Raw genomic sequence first — 24,000 nt, forward strand, 5'->3', positions numbered from 1 at the left:
CTAAACAGTTTTAATGTTTCATCCTAAATCCTATTTATTCAGTCAAGAGTTGATCAAATTGGCAGTAAAATATCTGCCACTCTACCTAAATCTTTAAAAATCTTGTAATGTTATTTTCTTTTATTCCATCTTAAAGCGAATACTGTAGTAGGTACACTTTGGTACTCTCTGCCTGAGACAAGCACACACACCCCCATTCTGAATGTCTAAATAGAGACTTGTTTCTAGTCTAATGATGAAAACATGGCAATCAAATTCTTTTTCTTACTTTACCTCAAAATTAAGGAATGTCAGGGACCACTTTACTAACAAAATCCTATGAAATGTTAGCCGCACTAAATAGAATGGAATTTGCCTTTTGTTGGTGAAAAAAATGCTTTTTATATTCTAAATATGGTTTTACAAAGAATAAGGATGCAAAGTACATTATTTGATATGATATGTTTTAAAGTTTTGTTAAATCTTATTTCATATAAATGGAAAGACTTGTGTTTCTTAAATGGAAAAACTTTGCAATCTGTATTTTTCAGCTGACTGAATAAAAATATCTAATGTTATGAAAGATACCCTTGGGTGGGTAATGAGTTAGCAGTTACACTGACAGTTTCTCATGTTCTAATGCACCTTCACAAATCCATGGCATCATTTTTTGGCTAAAGTAATGTCAGTGGGTGACATTTGGGGCAAGTATAAAAAGGACCCCCCATGGCAGCCATTTTTATTTGATTCTTAAGATCCAAAGGCTGCTGAAAGAACAATTGAATAAAGTTGAGAATTGGAGAAGGTTGATTTTCTTGTTCTCTGTGAAATGAAACTCTGGTCTTTTTCTTCCCCTTCCCTTTAAAAGCAAAAGTCTGCTAGGGGGTTGTAGCTGTGTCAAAGCCTCTGGGATGCCACTGCTGATCACTTTAATTACTACAACTAAGGAGGATAAAATTAAAAGTAGCACCATTGAAGCAGTAGAAGAAAGCTTGCCTAGATGTCGGTGAACTGTGAAATACAAAAATTGCATACCAGTACATTTTTATGGAAAGGAAACAAGGAATTACATTACTTATTCTTGAAGAGTTTGTCCTTAAATTGTCAAGTTTTACTAGCGCATCTATCTATAGCAGATTGTAGACCATTTCAGATTGATAATGAAAATAGAAACTTGAAGATAGCTGTTGCAAGGGTATATACTTTTTCAGTCTATATCCAAAATGCTTAGTTCTGATCCATCTTCTGTATTTGAATATTTTAAATCTGGTTTGTTGGAAGGGCTCTTTTTGCACCATAGCAGTCTTTTTGTACTATAGCAGGACTTTAACGTCTGAAGATGTTAGCATAGAGAAGAAAAAAGCTTCAATGCATAACAGTCATCAGTTTTCTAAAGGCTTAAAATTTTAAGATTGGAAATCTAAGTTTTAAGTAGATATAAACAAATTAGTTTCTTATTCTCAGTAGCATAAAGGAAAATTTAAATTGATTTAAGTAGCCCAAATATACATAAAACACTGGAATTTCTAGAAATCAGAATAACAGTAGGGCCTCAGAAAAATCCCCTAAAACCAGGTATGTAATGGAATAGGCCAGAGCATTAAAATCACATAGATATTTGCTATTGTTCCATTTACAAGTTATGTGACCTTGGGCAGTATATTTAAGTGAGATTCAGTGTCTATCAAATCAATATAATAGTAGCTGTCTCACAGAACCATGAGAAATGAGACAAAGCATATATCTGTATGAAAGCACACAGAACTGATACTTACTAAAAACTTTGTTGTAACTTGTAAAAAGATTGTCCTCAGGAGGGAAGCCTACCAAAAATGCAGCTTTCATCAAACCCTCTGAAGAATACATCCCTCTTAGAAAAGTTAGATTACTCTATGTAACTCATTCCACCTCTAAATAATACTATAAAGAGGTAAATGCCGTTAGTGCCATTCTTAGAAATAGGAAATCCAAACTACTTCAGTTTAAGTCTATTCAAGTAAATGAAAAATATAAAAGTATCCTATGTATTGAATTTTTCAAGTACATTTTCCTGTTAATGACAGCAGCCTTCTAAGTTGCCTTACTTTTGCATAAAAAATTCCTGATTTATTTGTTTTTTGTTTGTTTTTTCAGTAGTCCTAATAAATCAGTGATTATTTAACAGCAGGTCACTGTCTTTTGTAGAATGTAGAATAGTCAAAACAGATGTCAAAAATACATTTTTGTACTTAATTCCAGCAAACCATCATTGTCAGAAATATTACCTCATATTTGAGCAGTTTGTGCTGAATGACTAAATTAATAAAATAATCGTTGTCCCTTGTTATCTTTGGATATGACCAACATACTTCTCTTAGTTTAAAAAAATGCATATATTTGTTGCCCTCTATTCTTTATTACTGTACAAACTGACTTAATTGAACCTACATATAAAGATTAAAATGAAATACTTTACCTACAATGAAGCTAGGAGACTAAGAAACTGGAAATTGAACTAAAAAAACTAGTTTAATCAAACAAAAATTAGTTTAATCAATTAAACAAAAATTAATCAGTTAAACTAAAATTGATCATGTAATCAGTTGTTATAATTACAAGCTTTTCCTTCAGGACTTTTAACAATTAACTTTTATTTTCACAGTTGGTTCTTCTTCTTAAGGGAAGTTAAAGGGTGAGAAAACAAACAATGCAGATATGCCATCCTACTGTAGGCTCTAGGCCCAAGCAGAATTGTCTCTGTGGTGTTAGGACATTAGTAGAAAAGTAAATTAAGGCTATCTGATAGGGAACTAGAATTCTGTCAATCAGGCTCAAGATTTTGTGCTGTGTCCATAAACTTTGTTTACTGTAGGGTTTTATGAGTTGTAACCTGCCCTTGCAGTCTGTTAATGAGGCTAAATCTTTCTACTTGAGAATTGAATTACAGCACACCTCTGGGCTAATGATTATAAACAGAAAGTCCCATTAGAGCTGCATTCTGATTTGTTAATTTGCATTTTTCTATTGTGTAGAGAACAACGATGGGTAAATAAGTACAAACAAATAATTTACATGGAAATTGATAAAGTAGTAGTAATTAGTATTTAGAGTTGGTTTTACTAATGATTGCGTGCTTTAAATTGCACTCTTGGTAAGCACTCAGAAATATTTGCAGATGGAAGTATTATGGGGAAGAGAAGGGGGGTTGGCAGCTTTGAGAAAAAAATGAAATTTCCATTTCATATTTAGAAAGGCAGAATTATTGATCTCATTTTAACTCAGTTAAAATAACCCAAGACCACTCCATCTTAGTTTGAATCACCAAATTTCAGTTCTGTAAGAAGTTATTATTCATGCAGTGAAATTCACTTAAACCTAGTTGCCTGAGGCTTTTTAAATAATGTTTTTTATTAGTGCTCTTAACTTTTCTTAAGTTTGAAAGATGAAAGTTTAGTAAAAGCTCAATTTTCCTCAGTTGGTCATGTAATTTGATACTTTTTGGATCAAATAGTTCAGTGGTTAAGAGTAAGGGCTATGAAATCAGACTTGGGCTGAACTCCTGGCTCAGGCATCAATTCTAGATGTGTGACCTTGGGACTTAACACCTAAATATACTTGTTGGTAAAAATAGGATTGTGATAATAAATTAGATCATGTATATGAAGCACTTAGCACATAAAAGCTCAGGAAATACCACAATCATCACTAAAATCATTGTCAAGCTTGCACTTTCTACTACTCCTAGTATATTTTTCCAAGTTCAGAAATACTGACAATGTACTAAGTATTTTTATATATTACTTTTGCATATTCAGTCTCACCTATTCACTTCCTCTACCTACAAGTAAGATTGCGTTTCCAAATTACTGTGTTAGGAAATTTTCCTTTGAATTGTAAACCTTTCTTCTTTGCTCTTAACACACTAGGAAACCTACCATCTTATCACTTTCCTTCCTTCTCCTGAGATTCTTATATTAAGTTAACCTATTAAAAGAGTAATACATTTATATTATAGAAAATTAGAAAATAAAAGCAGTTAAAAGAAAATGATCATATATTGACACTCTGAACTCTCCACTATGACAGCTTTGTGTATGTGTGCTTATTTTGTCAGAATGAGATTATTGTTGTATAAACTGTTTCTTCAAACATATTGCTTACTTTCTGTTAATACTGATTATATTCAGATTTCTTTAATTGACTCAACAATATCTTTTACAGCTGGTTAATCTAAAGCAGTATCTAAATTAGGACCATATATTGTACCTGGCTGTATTATCTGTTTGGTAGTAGTGGTTGTTCAGTTGTTCCTTGTTGCATGTTTGTTTTCCTAATTCTAATGTATTAAAGTGACCAAGTAAATTGCCATGAATATCCTACTTGCAAGATTTGTTTGGTTGGGGCTGGGGATTTAGCTCAGCAGTTCGGTGGCCTGCCTTGCAAGTGCAAGGACCCGAGTTCAATCCCAGGTACCAAAAAAAAAAAAAAAAAGATTTGTTTGGTTGCTTTCTTGCTGTGTCATTTGTCATGTTTCTCTATCCCCTGTGTTTATGATATGAGAAATTCTAAAAGCTTAGTCAATTCACTTTCTTTATTTTTTATTTTTTATTTTTTTAAATAGTCCAGGCTGGCCTTGAACTCATAGTGATACTCCTGCCTCAGCCACCCAAGTGCTGGGACTACAGGCATGCACTAGCACACCTGGCAGTCAATTCACTTTAAACATTTAGGGTAAAATATTATAGGTAGTGTGCACTTTATGTGCTGCTCATCAGAAATATATATATGATTCATCCAACATTAATAATGCTAAAATCAACCCCTACATTAATGGTTGTTAATCTCAGGACTAGCTCTGATCTCTCCATTTACAAATTAGATTTTCCCCTTGCAACTAAAATTAATCTTTGTGGTGTTACTTAAATATATAATATACTCTCAGATTACTGTCACTGTGTAACAGACCACACCAAACAGTGTCATTAAAAAACTATGTCTTAAGGCTGGGGCTTTACCTCAGTGGTGCTGCCACCTGCCTCGCAAGTGCAAGGACCTGAGTTCAATCCCCAGTACCAAAAAAGAAAAAAAAAAAAAGTCTTGTTATATGCTCACAGATTCTGTGGGTCAGAAGTTCAGAGTGTTTTTTCTGTGTTCCACATTTTCTGAGACCTTAGCTGGGGAGATTTGAACAACTGAGAAATTTCAAAATGGCTAGAAACCAAGATTAACTGAAGGCTTTTCTCTTTGTGTTCTCTTCTGTTCTTAATGTTGGTCCTGCAGATTCAACCCAAGGCCTCATACATGCTTAGCAAGTGCTCTTCCACAGAACTATATCCTACCCCTGAAGGCTTCTTCTCTCATTTCTAGCACCTGGGCCTACATGACCAAAGCAGAACTTGTCTGGGACAGTTGACTGGATCATTTAAATTTTGAGCTTCCTACCGCATGACATCTGGGCTTCCAAAGTGTGTGCAGAATGCAAGAATTTTTTAAAAAACTAGACCTTTTCTGACCTAGCCTTGGAATCACCTGCAACATTTCCACATTCTAATGATTATATGCAGGTCACTAAACTACCCAGAAAAATTAAACTGCACCTCTTAATGATGTAATGGCAGGGTCACATTATAGAAGAGCATGTGATATGAGAAATACTCTTGAGGCCATTTTTGGAAAATACAATCCAAGGCATTGTATGAATATTCAGTTTCCCATCATTCATTTACCTAATAACTTAAATAGTAATTGATAATCATTGCCATGTCATTATCATTTGCAGTGATTTTTTTATAATTGTACTTTTGAAGAACTGTTATTAGCTGATACTGTTTTATAAAGTAGAACTTCCATTGACTAGAACTATTTAAATATCCTAAAGCTCATTTCCCACTGGAAAGACAATTAATTGATTCTTTTCTTCGATTACTAATTTTCAAGAGTTGTTTAAAAGGCTGCTTCAAGTGGTAACAATAAATTTTTTATCTTTCTACTTTTTGAATATCAGATGGTCTCAAATCTTCATTGAATCATGTGTGACTTCATTGACTCTATTTATTTATTTATTTATTTTGGTACCAGGGATTGAACTCAGGTCCTTACACTTCCGGGGCAGGCAGTGAAACCACTGAGCTAAATCCCCAGCCCTATTATTCTTTTAGATACTGAAACTATCCCAGTTTGTCCATTGAGAACTTTAAAACTTCTCCCTGCATCTACTTGGCATCCCAAATAATATATTCTTATTAATTTTGATGGTTTCTTGATTTCTAACCATCTCAAAATTTGTAAAAGAAGTATGGTGGTGATATATGCTTGTAATCCCAACACCGTACACGCTGAGGCAGGAGGATCACAAATTCAAGTCCAGCCTGGGCATTTTAACACCTTACTGAGAGACCCTGTCTCAAAAAAAATTAAAATTAAAATTAGTTAATTTTAAACGGCTTGGGATGTAGCTCAGTGTGAAGATCCTGGGTTTCAATCCCAGGACCGTGCACTCATGTGCGCGCGCGCGCGCGCGCACACACACACACACACACACACACACACACACACACACACACGCACCACTGCACATGCAAAGAGTAAAAGAATTGCCTAACCATAAGTTCTGCTCGTCTGATTTCTCCCTCTGTCTCTAATGGTAGTGTTCATAAAGTCTGATTGCCCTTTTAAATTTTTCAGATTCATTAACTTCTAGCATTTGCTGTAGTTACTCATTTTGTTTTGATTTCGTTTGGGTTTTTTGTTGTTGTTTTGTTTGTTTGTTTGTTTGTTTTGGATGGGGGGTGTATTTTGTTTTGCCTTACTGAAACAAGATCTCACTATTTAGTTCAGGTTGGCCTTGAACTCCCTATTTAGCCCTTCCTGGCCTCAAACTCATAGTGATCCTTCTGCCTCAGCCTGTTGAGTGCTGGGATTACAGGTGTGTGCCACCATGTGCAGCTAACACTTTTTGTTGAAAGCCTCTTCCTGTTGGATCCTGAAGCTATCTATGTTAGTGTTGTTGTTCTGCCCCTCTTTTTGTCCTTTTCCTCTTATCTAAACATATTTTCCGTGTTTTAATCAGTTGCCCTCCCTTTACTTGAGAGTCCCTCTTTAGGTGCTTTTATATGTTCTTGTAACTTCATCCATTAACTCTTTAGTCCTAGTTTGATTTCACATCAGAGTAAATTTCACTGTCCAGCTATCTAACATCTTTACTAAGCTGTCCTACCAACTCCTCAGACACAATTCTTCCTTACCTTAAATTTCTTGTTTCCCTTCATATACTGTAGCTCCTTTTAGTTTTTCTATTTCTGTTAGTGCCATAATCATAACTGCCCAACTTTAAAACTTCTGAGTCATTTTTTTTTACCTCCCTCATATCTGGTAACCAAGAATTGCTACACAGTGTATATACCAAGTCCTTATCTGTTGTGTTTCTTTCATTTCATTCTTTTTATTCCTATTTCCATTTCTTCCTTGATCTCATGATAGCTTCCTTGGTCTCTTATACAATCCTTTAAGTAGTCTCTTTCGAGTCCTTTTATGCCAGCCTATCTTATGGACTGTTACTATATTGATCTTTCTCAAATAAATCTCTGGTTGATAATTCTCTTAGATTAAAAACAAAAAAGAGAGAATATGCTCATAAAAACAAATAAAGTGATATAGACGTTTGAACCTTTTATCTCAGCACTTTAGAAGTGAGTCAGGAGGATCCCAAGTTTAAGCCCAACCTGGCACTTTGGTGACTTAGCAAAACCCTGTCACAAACTTTAAAAATGGGCTGGGGATGTAGCTCAGTGCAAAAGCCCTGAGTTCAATCCCCAGTACCTGTTCTGCAGGGCCTTTATAATATCTGCAAGCTTAATTTTTTTCTACCTTGTCTTTATATCACTATTTTTCCTATGTATAGGAAAACTAGATTATATTCTTTCCCCTAATATGCTTTCTTACCTTTGTTTTGTTCCTACCTTCCAGTCTTTCCTGCACTGATCCACCTAACTACCAACTTCCATCTCTCCTCATTCCAAATTCTACTTGTTCTTCATGCCCAGCTTAGAACCATAATGCCTTCTATCTGCTCCTCAGCCAAAAATATTCTTCTGAGCTCTTGCAGCATTTGATCATACTTCCTTATTTTGGATACTTTATCTTTCCCTCTACATCATAAACCTTCTGGGAGTATGAATTGTAAACTTTCATGCTGGAAATTTTTATAGCACCTAATATGGTACCAGGTATGTACTAACGACTAGAGATACAAAGATAAATCACATATAGCTCCTCAGTTCTAGAGGAAGGAAGCACCTCTACTGAGTTACAACTCGACAAATATTGTTTTAGAAAAATTAATACACATATACACATGATACCTTATGGCAACATAGAAGAAGCACTTTATTCCATCAGTAGTGATGGGGGTTCAGTCAGAGGAGGTTTCGTAGATTAAAGCTGAATTTTGAAGAATGAGTATGAGTTAAATCATATGAGAGAAATACAGTCCAGGAAAAGGAAATGACGTATCCAAACCTACAAGAAGCTATATGGTACAATCATTCTGTATGAATAAGTGGAAATTTTCTGGAAGTTTAGATGTTAAGGAAAGATAACAATGAAGTGATATATTGGAACCAGATTATTTCAGTCTTTGTTTTGTTATAATAGTGCCTTATTTTCTAGTTTACAAAGCAATTTCACATTATTTGCAATTTATAATAACCCTTTTTTTAGAAGCCAATGGCTATCACCTGTAGATTTTAATTATTTTATATTGAACAATCATATTTTACACCTCATTTTTTTCTTCTCAATATGCATTCTTCTTTCAGGAGAAGAAATAACCATAAAGAATTTCATAGCATGATTGGGATATTATTGTTGGTGGTCTTTAAATCAAAACTGTGTACTGATTTACTGTCCTCACTCTTGGAAAAATACTATTCCTATATTTGATCAACATAGTAGAGCAGTATTTTCTGCTATAAAAGGTGTCTTTCAGCTAGTATTATATATCTTTATTAGAAAATAGCAAGTTAAATTGTATTCTTAAGAAAATGTTAATTGGAATTCTGTTCTCAGCATTGTGGTTTTTCTTCTAGAAACTGATCCTTTTATTAATAATTCCTGGTATTTCCTCAGTAATATGTATTACAAAACATTCTTTAGTTTGAATTTTAATGGATATTTTAATACAATAATTTGTTAATATTTTTAAAAGTCTGATTCTAGGATGTCTTTTTAAAATGGTGTGACATCCAACTGATATAGAGCATCCTATTTATAATGTGGGCCAAGCACCATGCTGTAAACCAGTTACTATCATGATGATCAGATTGAAAATGAAATTGCATTTCTGTCAATTACTGAGTTGGCAACTGTTCAATATATCTTAGCAGCAAGATGAAGAGCGACGTCGGCAGCTGAGAGAGCGAGCTCGTCAGCTAATAGCAGAAGCTCGATCTGGAGTGAAGATGTCAGAACTTCCCAGCTATGGTGAAATGGCTGCAGAAAAGTTGAAAGAAAGGTCAAAGGCATCTGGAGGTGAGTTAAAGCATCTTATATCATATTCTACAGACAACCCAGAAATCTGCAGTGGACCTTTTAGGATTTTTTATTCTCACTTCAAAATGTTGCATCAAAACATAGTTTTCAACCTATTGCTTTGTTGAAAAAATCTACAGGAAGCATAGTAATCAGAATATAACCTTTGCTTTTTCCAGATCAATCTTTTGGCTTAATTTTTAAAAACTCAGGAAATTTTCTTTTATGGTAGAAAATTCATGTGGACCCTGGTTTATAGTACCCTATGATGCCTTGATGTGTTAGAAGTAAGTACAGTTCAATTAAGTCTTCAGCATCTAGATTATAAGTCTTATTATTTAGTGAGCTTTGCCATGAAAGACTTTCACTTTGTCTTATTTTATTTTGTTTTGTTCTGGGGATCATTCCCAGAATCTTGTGCTTGCTATCCACATGCTTTAATACTGAACTTCACTTCCAGCCTCAAGTCTTTTCACTTTGAATGAGATCTTTAAAAAATATCTTTCATAATATTCTAGAATTATAACCTCTAATGTGTGTAAATTTTTAGTAAGTCTTATATCAGTTTCTTTTTAGTCTTCTTTCTTTACTTATTTTGAGATGGCCTTCAGCATTTGCAGAGATTATGCTAAGCTTAATGCTGGGACAAAACTCTGTATTTTAGTTTTATCATCTTTAATTTTAAACGTTTAAATATTTTTATTTAGTAGGAATATATGCAAGAGACCTATGGGCTTTTTATTTTAAAGGTATATAACTTATTCATCTACCAAAACATGCCAGGTATTTGTCCTGAGTTAATCTTAGAATGGTAAGATCACCCTAACAAATAGCCATCTCAAATGAGATCTCAAAGAAGACATTTGAGGTCGGAAATGACAGTAAACTATTTCTAGGTCAGTGATAAGTTTCTTCAAAGTAATAAATTGAAACTTACTGCTGTTGTTTTTAATTTATTACTTATATTAAAAATTTAATGTTGTAGAGAATTCTAAGTGATGCCTGTGGCATTTTACTTTCCCATAAAAATGAAAGCTTTTTTCCCAAACAGCTGAGAATCTGTCCCCAGAGACTTCTTAGTTTGTTGATATCTTTGTTAAATCCTTCACCTTACCTTTTTAGCTCCTATTACCAGGATTATGATTGCAGTTTATTTTTCTCTGTCTTTTCATTGCTGGGGATCAAACTTAGAGCCTTGTACATGCCAGGCAAGCATTCCGTCACTGGGGCTAAACCCCTCAGCCCTGTTACTGTGATTTCTATAACTACAATTTTATAGTAACATCAAAAACTACTCATGGCTACATTTATATGATGTTATAAGAATTTGGATTGATTTATTACTAATGACAAAGTATTTCTTTTATCATAAAAATTTTCAGATATTTAAGGTCTTGTAAATCATTGCTTCCTTATATCTCTGAATGATAGAAAAAAAAACCATGTTCTTTATGCCCTAATGCTTCTAATGCCACCTTCTTATTGACAGCAGAGAGCTATGGAGAAGCATACGATGTCTTTTTGAATGGTGAGGAGATAGCATTGCAAAATGAATTGTAAATTCTGAAAATGTTAGGAGTTAAAAGGGCTGGGGGATTTAGCTCAGTGGCACCTTGACTGCCTCACAAGTGTGAGGTCCTGAGTTCAATCTCTGGTACCACAAAAAAAAAAGTTAAAATGTCAAATAGGCCGGGGATTTAGCTCCATGGTTCTGCTGCCCACCTCACAAGCTCAAGGTCCCAAGTTCAATTCCCAGTACAAAAGTTGTAATTAATGGTATGGAATGGGTAAGTCCTATTTTTATAACCCAACTCCACCTGAGGGTATACCAGGATTAAACTAGGCAAAAGAGTTTGTCACTGTTACAACCCACAGAATGATTGTCTTCCATGTAGCGAGGAAACTAGAGACCTGAATTTGTCATCGTTCAGCAGTCAAGGTAAATAAAATTTTAAAAAGTGAGAACTGGATCTGTGGAGTTGGTAAAAAAAAAAAAAAAGTAAAGCCTAGTAAAGGTATGATAGTGCATGCCTGAAATCTTGGCACTGGAGGAGAAGGAGGCAGGACAAACTCCCAAATTTGAGTCCAACCTGGGCAACTTAGGTATGTAACAAGACCTCGTCTCAAAATAAGGGGAAAAAAATATCTGAAGATGAAGTCTCCTGAGTTCAATCCCCAGTACCACCAATTTTTAAAAAAAAGTACAGACTAAACAGGGAAAGTCAAATGAAGAAGCAGCAGGTTCTACTGATGTGTTATGAGTATCTCTAAAGAGTCAGTTTCCCTGCTCCTAATGAGTCCAGAGTAACCAATATCTACTTCTCCCATGGCACACAGGATATGTAGGATGTTGGCAGTTGCCACCTATGGTTAAACTCTTGGTGAGAGCCAAAGTTGATCTAAGATAACCACCATATGCCTGTTTAATGATAGCCCCGGGATCTTTTTTTTGGATTGCAGATATTCTTTTGGCTGTTGTCACCAGATATCTGGGTTTTGTTCATTTTATACAGGAAAATAATAAAACTGACATATTGCTGTGCTTTTAATCGCGCTGTTGGGAACCGTATTTTGCTTGTAGTGTTTGTTGCCAAATGGAATTTATTTTTACATTCTTGTGTATATCTAATCACCTTTTAACTGTTCCTGCACACAATATATGCTACAATTGAAAAGCAGCTTCAATTATATAATGAATCTCTATTTACCTACTGGATTTTCAAAGGTTAGCCACAAGAATATCTGTACCTATCTATATTTATCCTTATATATGTGCTATCTTTGAATACATATACTTAGGCACATAACATGCCCATATTGTTTAGTTCTGCTAAAATGCATGTAGAGCATTTCCACAGATGTTAGGAAATATTAATTGCTGAAAACAATTCAAGGTTCATTGTAAAACTAAAGTTAGTAAATGGAAGGTAGAAATCCATTCTTAAGAAAACCTGAACTATGTAGAGCAGTTTTTACTCTTGCCCTTCCAAATACTAATTCTTATCTCTCAGGTTAGCGATATATTGGATTAAGCCACTCAGCATATTCGTGAATAATAGTGTACATAGAGATTTCATTTAGCCTGGAAATAAAATGAGTGATGCCTACTTAACATTATAGAGGAATCTGACACTGTGTAAGTGGGTAATGAAAGGAGGTATAATTTTATGTATATTTCTGGAACCTGAAAGTACCCATATCCAACCACATCTCCTTACTTAACTGTTTCTTTCATAGTAATGCCATCATTCTAGTTGTCAGGCTAGAGAGTCCATTTTGATGTTGGCCTCCCCTTACACTCTTCAGTATCTCCTGTAACCCAGTAATTCATTGGATTTTCAAATCATGTTATACCCACTCTCAATTCTTTTATCCCAGGTTAAACTTTTCATACTGCATGCATGGAGGTTGCATAAGATTTTGATCTGGATTTCCTTCCTCCAGCCTTTGTTTCTGTCAAAACCTAGGTCAGCAATTTTACGTGAAATTTACCTGCACAGTATTATTCCATGTACAATCACTAAGCCACTTTTTTTTTCACATTCGAAGGCATGTGAGAATATAAGCAAGAATAATATTATAAGAATAATATTGAAGCTGCTCTAATTTGTAAAAGATATAAGCTTAAGGGCTATATTACTACTAATAAATTACATGTCAGCGGATTACAGTGAGACACTTTGGTTGAAAACTTCTTATTCTGCTAGCACTGATCATGTTAGAGTACCAATGTCTCTCCATTCCTGCCATGTAAAATATTAACTTCCCACATTCTGCCTTCCAGGGCTCCCTACAGTTTTGTCTTTCAAGTCTCACCTATTATTTCCTTTTAAGTACACTAGAGCTAAATACTACTTTACACCATTCTCTCAATGTAACCCATCCCTGCATGCTTTCATGCCTGTACTGTTCTCCCTTCAACTGGTACCTCCTGAAATTCTATACTTTTCTCAAGACCTACGTTAAAGGTTAGTTCTTCCAATAAGGAATTTCTGATGTTATTGGCAAAGAGGCTTTGTAATCTTTTGAATTTGCTGTGTGTCTTGATTTTACACCATAACACCCATCCTGTTATTATGATCATTTCAAATGTATTCTTTTCAGGAAGAATAAATGTCTTGTAGAACTTGATGTCTCTTCAACATCTAGCACAATGTTTTACAGATTGTATATACAGCACATAGACGTTTCTTGGATCAATAGATGAATAAATACTGAATTTTATACCTTTGTTCTAAGTCGTTTATGGTCAGAAATCATCAGTGGAGGCTGATTGACAGCAATAAAATGTACATGAGGTCCCCAAAGGCAATTAATACTGATTGTCTCTGGCACAGAGTGAGGCTGAAAACGTATTCTGAACACCTTTTTTTAACACTATGAAATATTTGTTAGTTCATTTCTAAGCTATAAAATTACTTAACTTTTGAGAAAAATAAAATTGAAGATAGTCACTTTTATGAAAGGAGTCAAATAGTTGAGCTAAGTAGTTGATTAGAAAAGATCTCTCAACAGATTACACTTAAAATAATGTAGCCAAGTATAACACCCTAGCTATTTCTTTGAAAGCATTTAACAGTGTGTCCATTTCTGTGTCCCCTCCCTAATTGTTTTTTTAAATTTTTTCTTCTAAATGACTTATACAGTAGATGGGACTTCTTCATTAAATGGTTGCTATTATTACTAATAATAATTATGTTCTTAGTATTTACTTAGGAAGCCAAAAATCAAGCATAAAAATGTACAGTCTTATACAGGGATAAATATTTAGGGATAAAACCAAAACTGAAATTTTATAATGTCTGAATTGGAAAAAGTCTTTGGAATGCTTTACCATTGCTAAAAGCTCCCCATTAAAAAAAATACAAGGCCTGGAATTTAGCTCAGTGACATCATTCCTACTTCATAAGCACAAAGTCCTGAGTTCAATTTCCGATAAGGGGTGGTGGTGTGCAGAATAGTAGGGTTTTCTTCACTTCCCAGGGCTACAGATATTTCTCCAACACTTTATTGCCTGTTAAGAACAGAATTTAAAGTTAAACTTCTGATATGCTAATTATGTTATTGCTATATCTTTTTTTTATTAGTACATGTTTGTATTACATAATGATTACATTCATCACGGGGAAGTGGTACATATACATACCACATCTTTTCTTTTTTGCCTTTTCAAATGTATAGAATTAATAATTATTTAATCAGTTTTATCACTAGGATTCATAGAGGAAAAATGTATACTAAAAAGCTTTAATGATTAAAAATTGACTAATTATTAATGACCTAAAATATTTTACGAAAGATATAAAAAATAGTGTTCTTCTGCATTCCCGTGTATTTAATTTTGAAAAATAATTTTTCCCCATTTTGACACTTTCAAGATATATTGTCATAGTTGTTTCTGAGCCTTCTATTTTTTAAAAGTACTGTATTCTAGTCTCTTAATCTAACCATCATGCTTTTATGATAATATTTCATTAGTAAAAAGCCAATGAAATCATGATAAAAGTGGGACTTAAATATAGCTACAAATTTATAAAGACCTATATGTTTCTTTATGTACTTATTTCTGACAAATGATAAAAATGAAATTTAGACTTGCAGTGTTACGCCTGTAATCCCAGCATTAAGGAGGTGAGGCAGGAGGACCCCAAATTTGAGGCCAGCCTGGGCTACCCAGGTAGTTCAAGGCTAATCTGGACTACAGAGTAAGATCCTGTCTCAAAAAAAAGAAAGAAAGAAATTTTAAAATACTATTTGATAACCTTTTCATCAAATCAATTTTATTTTTGTGTGATGCTATTAGAGATTACACTTTAAAATTTAAGGACTCAGTGAGCTCAGCTAATTCAGAAACAGCATGTGGCAAATTGTCAATACTTTTTGCATCTGCTTTGATGTGATAATTCATCTTTGACATAAGAATGTAAAATATAAATGTTAATCCAATAGTGAAAAAATGACTTCAGACTGATTTCTTAACTTACTTGTCTGTCAGATCTCAATTTGAATAACTGTCATAGAAATACTGGTTTTTCTTCTTTGGTGTTGTGAACAAATGCTATAAAATATAAATAATATACTAACATTATTGCTACATGTTCCTACAGATGAGAATGATAATATTGAGATAGATAATAACGAGGAGATTCCTGAAGGCTTTGTTGTAGGAGGTGGAGATGAACTTACTAACTTAGAAAATGACCTTGATACTCCTGGTAATTTCAAATTATAAATGTTTTGTATGCTTTTGCATGGCAAAATTTATAACTATATTTTTATTATCTCATCAATAATATATTCATTTTGTAGTTTTATTACACTTTGTACCCTCACACATCACTTAGCTAAATCTACTTTTCCATAATGTTATGTTATTTTGTTTTGGGTTGAATATTAAAATAGCAGTAACATTGAGATAGCAAATTGTACCTTGTATTTTTTATTACTGAGTCATTGTTATATTTTGTTTCATGAGACAGTTTGCAGACATTCATTGACTGCTTCTCTTCTCTCCTTAAATATTTTGATATGAAAGCTCAGGCATGCTGGACATGCCTGTAATCCCAGCGACTCTGGAGGATTATGAGTTCAAGACCAGCCTAGGAAAGATTGAAATCATGGCTTAAAAAAAAAAAAAAAAAACCTACTATGATGAAATATCTTAATGTCAGTAAGGCAGCAAATCACATTGAGAATTGACCTTTGTAGATTCTTGTTAAAAATATAGTGCTACCCTAGTGTAGTGGTACATATCTGTAATCCCATCACTTAGAAAGCTGCGGCAGGAAGATTGCCATGAGTTTGAGCCAAACCTGGGCTATGTAGTGAGTTCAAGGTCAACTTGAACTACATAGTGAGACCCTGTCTTACTCCCCCCACCAAAATAATAAGTAAAGATAACTTTCTGGTGGTTTTTAATAAGTGAGTGTTCATGTGTGTTGTGTTTATAAACCAGCAGCAAATAGCAATCCAAAATTTTGTATACCTGAGGGGTTCCATGTTGAATACTTGTAACAATAAAAATGTTTTGGTGGTCTTCTTAGACTTAAAGGTAAGGAGACAGTCCCTAATAATCATATTTTCCTGTAAGATGCTATAAGGGATGACTGCAGGCATTCTTTTTTCCATCTTTGGAATGCCCCTACAATCTTTTTGTACCGTGATCAAACGCAGGACCTTGTGCTTGCGATGTAGGCAGCAGCACCACACCCCTGAGCTAAATAACAGGCCCAGTGCCCCTACAGTCTTAACCTGCTTTGTTTTTTTCTCCTGCTTAGAATTATGCTATTACTTCTCCTGTCATAGTTTTAGAAACAGTTAGCCAGGATCTTCCTAGCCATACGAGTTCCTTCAGGGTCTAGTATTAAAATACATTATTATTAGCTAAAGGTTAGTGTGTTTTTAATTATTGGAGTCCAAGAGATTCTGGTATGTAGGGAATTTTTTTAAATGTTTAGATCAAAATTAGAACAATATTTTACTTTTTTCTTAAATACTGTAGAACTTGGGTAGGGTTGATTTTTCTATATGAAAAAATTTTTGTTGTTGCTTACCTACCCTCTCAGAGCTACAACCAAAAGCTTGATTAGTATTTTTTCACAGTTAAGGAAATACATAGTGAGTAACTGAAGCCTTAGTATTCAGTTTATGAAAATATAAAATTAGTAAGTAATGCACACATTCTTTGTATTATATTAGGAAGATAGGAAAAAATAACTCTTTTCTAGGTAAGGTGAAGGAAATTTTCCAGTCTCAGCTAATGCAACTTTATGAGATGCTTTAAAAAAACTTGTTAATTTTACAGATCTAACCCTTGTCCTTTTAAAAATAATCTCTTCCTACTTTATACTAAAAGAAAAAATACATCTCAGTCTTCCTGTTTATAGTTAGCTAATATATTGTTTATAGCTCCCAAGCATGTCAATAAGCATTGATATGTGCATAGTCAGGCTTCCCAATTTACATCTTAGTTCATTTTATGGCAGTAACAAATAGGAATGCAAACTGCAATCTGGAAGCATGTAAAATATATTATGATTTTTATCCTTGATTTATTTTCCCCAAAATTCTTTTTTAATATGTACAAAAAAGTCATAATGTTTTAATAATAAATTGTTTCATCTTTATCTTGATTTGACCATAGTTCATCAGATATTGTTTAAAAAAGAAGTCTGGCAGTATAAACTGACCAATTTGCATGAAAGTAATGATAATACCACTTATTAAAAGTATTATAATTAGAAAAGTTATTAATCTTCATGAAAAATATCATTCACCAAATGGTTGGCATGTCGTTTACAGCCAACCATTTTATTAAAAATTACTGTGTGAATTTTAAGTACAAACATTTATTTTTCTACTTACTTCTAAACTATTTAATTTTTAAAGATTGCTAAAATAATTTATTTTAAAAATTATAGTCATATTTAAATTTTTACTCTGTATTTAAAACATTCCAAAAACATGTTAGTCTTTGTTGCAGTTCTCCCATCTAAGTAGAAAGTATTTGTAAGTTATACTCTGGTGCCGAATGTGTGTATTATACATTGAATCTAATAGTGTGTACATGGCTGAGATTATGTTAAGAACTTGTTATATGGCATTATATTCTAAAATTGAAATGACAATATAATTTGAAATAAAATTTATCTCAACTCGAATCTGTTTTATTATATGTACTATATTAGTTATTTATATAAATATATGCATCACATACATCTTAGCTTTTCAGGTATGCATAGCTACTATTTACTATAATTTAGTTTTCATTAGGTAAGCTGAGATGGGGTGGGAGAGAAGAGAAGGAGTGCTTCCTAAATGTTTGGTCTGGTCTGATGTGTTATAGCTCTCTAATGTCCTTTTCTTCTTCCTTTAAAATATAGAAATATTTTATGATGTTATCGTAAATTGGTGGCTCATACATCTAAATGCATGTTACTCATTATTCATGGTATGTTTATGTTTAACAGAACAAAATAGTAAATTGATGGACTTGAAGCTGAAGAAATTTCTAGAAGTTCAGCCACAGGTGGCACTCTCTGGTACTACCCAGAAAGCTGTAGCAGAGAGCTCAGAGCAAGACATTAAGGTAAATCTTACTTATTTAAGATTTGGATCAGTATCTGTATTTTTCTAGTTTCTTCTGGCACTTTATAATCCTAAAAACAATTTATTAATTTGCAAGCACAAGGTCCTAAGTTCAATCCCCGGTACCAAAAACAAAAAACAAAAAAAATTTTATTAAATTATTCACAAGAGTAAGGTATTAAAATTTGTATTAACTAGCCTGTAAGTTAAATATCACTATGATAATAAGTATACATATACTGTTTTTCAGAGAAACTACTATTTTCAACAGCTGTTTCAAGTAGAAGGTATATGGAAACTACTGTTCAGTTCTAAATAAATATTTTTCTAACAGTATTGCCAAGAAATTTCTAGCATGTTTTTTGTCACCTTCAACTTTCTGTTCAAATGATCTAGAATTTATATTATTTATAAGAATATATCATATCTGAAGATAATATGACTGAATATAAGCATTTAAGATACTTACATGTGTTTTGTACCATTAAGACTCTTACCTAATATAACATTTTAGCCAGAATGCCACGTTATAAGAATATTATTATTGTTGTTTGACTATATTATCCCCACCCACATGTTCCCATCTTTTCCTCACAGTGTATCATTAGTATTTCTCTAGCTTTAGGGCGCTTTCAGTCCTGTATAACTTTTCACCCACCTGCGGACTATGGGGATTGCTCTGCTGACTGAAAGGATTTCCTTCCCCTGACACAGAGATGCTTTGAAGTCCCAAAACAATGACTTTCATTGCTTTTTCCCTATATAGTCGGTCTCTGTAAATTGATGATGAAAGTGTGTGGCAGCAACAGAGGACTTTTGGTCTCTATCTTTGAACAAAAGGAAGCCTGGATCAGGTCTGATTTTTTGCGTTCAATTTAGCTTTCTGCAGTGAGTTTAATGCAGAATGAAGCTGGCCTAAGAATAATACAATGGATTGAAAAGGCTAACTGAATTAGTGGGTTTAGAGGAATACATTTGTAAAGTGGCAGAAGTCCCCAGTCATAAAAAGGCTTCTTAAGATGGGATTTGCTGGTTAATCATACTGATATTTTAGCATGCTGCCAGGCCTAAAAAAATTTAGCTGTTTGTTTATTTTTGTAAAGACTTGAGTTTTTACTTTATTGGATAGTTACTATAATAACAGAATTCACTTTTCCTAAAAAAAAAATTATTTGTCTGAGCTACCTAGCTAGGATATTGTAAGGATGATATTAATGATAAATGTATCAGATGTCTTTTAAAAAGTAAAATAAAGATATTTTCATTCTTATGGTTTAATTATCTTCCTAAGTGAAATTGGTTTTGCTTTCCAAAGCACACTTATGTAATAATTTTAGTTATTCCAACAAAAGGTATGCTTGAAACATATTTTCTTTGTATGAATCTCTTTAGTTAATATTTGAAAACAGTATTTATAAAGAATATATAGAGTCCATCTGTTCTCTTGAAGCTTTCAGCATTGATTTGGGTTTTCATTTTTTTGATAAAATGCAGTTTACACATTACTAAACGAGGCATTCTGTGTTTGTGGAAAAGGATAAACTGTTACCTTCCCTTGAGGATTCTGTATCCCAGGCCTCCTTGAGGCTAGAGAATAGGCCATTGGAGGGCTCCCTCATTACTGATTGTCTCAATGCAGAGGAAGGGCAAAGTCTTGGTAGCTTTTGATAACCAGTTTCAGCATTCAGCAGGCTTAGCTATTAGTCATGCATCTTAGCCTTTCCCTATTTACTTTCAAAACACTTAATAAAAATAATAAAAGATTAGGTATAAAATGAAATATTTGTTTGGTACACAGCACCTCGGTATCTGCAGCTTCCACACACTGCAGTGGTTCAGTCTTCTGGGATATTTCTTGTTGATAGAACCATTTGAATTTGTTACCAGTATTAACATAGGAAGCTCCGGAAAAGATAATTGTAGTTTTCTTAGCTGTAAAGGGCTTACTTACAAATCTGGCTTTGGAAAGTTATAGCTGATGAAATGCAGTTCAGTGGGGTAGTATTATAATCCTACCTTTTAGCCTTCATCCAGCATTAATGGTTTATCTCAATGGGCATAAAATTAGAAACTATTTCTTCTTGTCATACAAGTTTGTGGGACTATACAAGCTGATGAGGCAGAATAGTAGGGACACTAGGGACAACATGACTTAAATGATACCTGTCACCTAGAAAAGACAGAGAGCTTCGTAGTATCTAATGTATCAATGTTATCAAGGGTTTAAACCATATATCCCTAAATTTTTTATTATAGGCAACAGAAGCTATAGTTGAACTACAGTTTTTAAGTACTTTAAAATTATTTTTCCTTCTAAGAGTTTCTAAAATTTTAAGTCAGCATTATCTTAAATTAGCAAAAGTTGCCTCTCTAGTGGATAATTTCATGTTTATAAAATTAGGACTTTCATGCCATGTTTTGTTTTACTTTTAGAATGGCACAGAAGATCCCCGGACTGAACGATTACAGAAAGCAACAGAAGGTTTTAGAAATCCTGTTGTGTTCAGCAAGGATTCTACAGTCAGAAAAACTCAACTTCAGTCTTTCAGTCAATATGTTGAGAATAGACCAGGTAGGAACAATTTTAAAAAGTGTTCTCCCATCTTATGATTTAATATCTGAAGATACATATGTGTATGTATGTATATAGGTGTGTATATATATATTTAAAAGCTGATAGTATAAATCCACATTTTAGTACATAAATATCAGCTTTGTAATAATTTTACATGTCTCTCCTCTTTTTTTAAGAGATGAAAAGGCAGAGATCAATACAAGAAGATACAAAGAAGGGAAATGAGGAGAAGGCAGCGATAACTGAAACTCAGAGGAAGCCATCAGAAGATGAAGTGCTTAATGTATATTAATTTTTTTGTGTGGTTTCATGATTGCTGATAATTCCAAACTGTATGTGGAAATAGTGCCTTTATTTGTTAAAATGAGATGTTAGGTTTTTTAAGATGTCAATCTCCAGTGCATTCAAAGCAGAGTGAGAGGGGTGCACTGTTGAATTAGTCTGCAGTGTGGTGATAATTGTCAGATAAAAAAAATGAATTTTTCAGAGTTCCATAGCCCCAGCTTCCTTGAGACATTTCCATCAGGGCACTTCCCATAAAGAGATTCCAGTATTGATCTACCGGGAGGATTTTAATTATTACAATAGCAGATACCGCAGAGCTGCAGTTAGAGGGAAAAGTCACATGAGACCTGCTAGAATTTCTCAGCCAACCCATTTTGTTGGCTTGGGTTAATGGGTGTTCAACCTTTCCATTATCCAGATCAGCCGTGAATTACTAGCTGAATGATGTTTGCATTAATATAATATATATGGTAATTTCTTCACTTAATTAACGGGGAGGTTCAGCTCAGTAGGGGTATGGGCTGATCATGTGTAAAATTGATTTGTGAGGGAAATATTTGATAGACCGCGGGGAGAAAGCTGCTTTTGATGGACAGCTGCGGGACAGAAGCAGGAAGAACAAGTCTTAACTTGAATTTTTCTCTGGAAACCTAGTTTTTTAAAATAGTGCTACATTTTTATTATCTATAGTTTGTTTCAATATTTTCATTGTTTTTATGGTTGAAATAGTCTTTGTTGGATTTTAAAATCCTTATGAGGGTATTCAGTTACCAACTGCATTTTAGAACTCTAAAAGCTTCTTGTTTTAAGTTACTTATTTTTAGAAGACCTAGAAAGGTGTATGTACAAAGGATTTCACTGCATATCCTGATGAAGTATTTCCCATAACTTATATGTTGTAGAATACTTGAAGATACTATATATTCACACTAAAGAAATCTGATTATGAAATTTGATACTAGTTTTAACTGAGCTAATCAGTAAAAGCACTGGAGTTTTCTGCTTTCTTACAGTGTTGTTATTTATATTGTCTTTGCAAACTATCGTATTTGTTTTATCCCTTTAGATGGGACAAAAAAGGAAAAATCTCTTTTGAAAATGCTCTGGTATCTGGTAGATAGGTTCAGAAAGCATTCAGCAGTTTCTCTTTTTTTACCAGTTTATTCTTAATTTTAAAGTTACCATTAGCATTTATTCTTATAATTGTTCAGTTATATTTTGTATTGAAATGGAAGCGTATCCATTTTGACTCTTAAAAATAGTGTTTTTTAATCAAAGTATCCTGAGAAATAATCAGTTTTATTTCTGAAAATATTTCACCTTTAAATTTGTTCACTGCTAATAAGTTTAATGATTAGTTGTTAAAAATTGAGTTCACATGTGAGTACAAATAATTTACTCGCTTAGAAGGCATATAGGTTGAGTTACACATGTTTATTGATGGTTAGAATTCCAAAATATGCTCATAATTAACATAATTTTTGATGGTTTCTTATTTAAGAAATACCAAAAGGCAATTCCTCATAGCTTCTTAGAGATTAATAGGCTTCTAGATAGGGAAAGCAATTAAAAGAATATTGCACACATTTATTTCTCTGAATAAATAATATTGTAAGTGTTGATTGAAGTGGTGGTGTTGGTGAAAGTAATCACTTAAGCATTTCTTCAGTATTTCTCAGCTACTTAGTTTTCTTTGCTCTAAAAGTATCAAAAGGTAAACAGGTAATCTAAAAGGAGCTATATTTATCCATAAACAACAACCCTTCCTGTAATGATTTAAATTTCTAGTAGGAAAATAAAAGGGTTGAGGGTATAGCTCTGTGGTAAAGTACTTGCTTGGCAAGCCTGAGGCCATGGTTGCAAACTGCAGCACTGTAGAAAGGGGGAGGAAATGGGGAAAAAAATTAAGGATATATGGCACTTTATAATAAAGCTGCTATTTTAAATAAAACTTCTAAGCATCATTTTTAAAATGTAGATAAAACTAAAAAGTAAATTTTTAAATTGAAATAAAAATTTGCTAAATGGTAGATTAACCAATCAGTATGCTACTTGCATTAGATCCTGTCTCATAAGGTTTGACCACCTGTCGGGTTAAAATGTACTGCTATAATAATTAGTAATATGTAAACAGAATGGAATATTTAAATACAGAAGCTAGCTGGAAGGCAAAATAGAAGTACTGCAAGCGTACTGTTTTTTGAAGAACATCTTAAATAGAAAGCAAAAAAGTCTTTAATTTTTATTATTCTAGAACAAATCTGATTCTCTCATGATGCATACTTTAAGGATCAATTCCTTAGTAAAACCCTATTTTTATATATTACACATTTGAATTAAAGGTTTATTTTGAAAGTCACCAAGGGGAAAAAATTCTCTTATTTTCTTATTCATGCCTAAGCAACTTTGACTTAACTCTAAGGAGAATTTTTAACTTAGTGTTAAGTTATTAAATTTGGCAAATCTGAATATGGAATTATAAATATAATATTAAACAGCTGAAGTATTTTCTATTTTCAAACATTTGGTATACATCATACATATGAGAAATTTCTAAATCATAGGGA

The 24,000-nt window shown here is 33.3% G+C and overlaps 1 protein-coding gene across 11 annotated transcripts in view; it reads left to right on the top strand.

Moving 5' to 3' along the window:
- Positions 1 to 24,000, top strand: part of Ehbp1 (EH domain binding protein 1) — a 350,335-nt gene that overhangs the window by 275,591 nt on the left and 50,744 nt on the right. For 7 of the 11 annotated variants that reach the window (XM_010609755.3, XM_010609756.3, XM_010609757.3 and 4 more), the window contains 5 exons: positions 9,339 to 9,486; positions 15,594 to 15,701; positions 18,456 to 18,574; positions 21,007 to 21,145; positions 21,325 to 21,431. In XM_010609755.3, the coding sequence (XP_010608057.1) occupies positions 9,339 to 9,486; positions 15,594 to 15,701; positions 18,456 to 18,574; positions 21,007 to 21,145; positions 21,325 to 21,431 (621 nt within the window). The remainder of the gene's footprint in view (positions 1 to 9,338; positions 9,487 to 15,593; positions 15,702 to 18,455; positions 18,575 to 21,006; positions 21,146 to 21,324; positions 21,432 to 24,000) is intronic. The other 4 variants (XM_010609760.3, XM_010609761.3, XM_010609758.3 and 1 more) reach the window with 3 other exon arrangements.

Source organism: Fukomys damarensis, unplaced genomic scaffold (assembly GCF_012274545.1).
Source record: "Fukomys damarensis isolate Sample0158 unplaced genomic scaffold, DMR_v1.0_HiC HiC_scaffold_2, whole genome shotgun sequence".
NCBI lineage: Eukaryota > Metazoa > Chordata > Mammalia > Rodentia > Bathyergidae > Fukomys > Fukomys damarensis.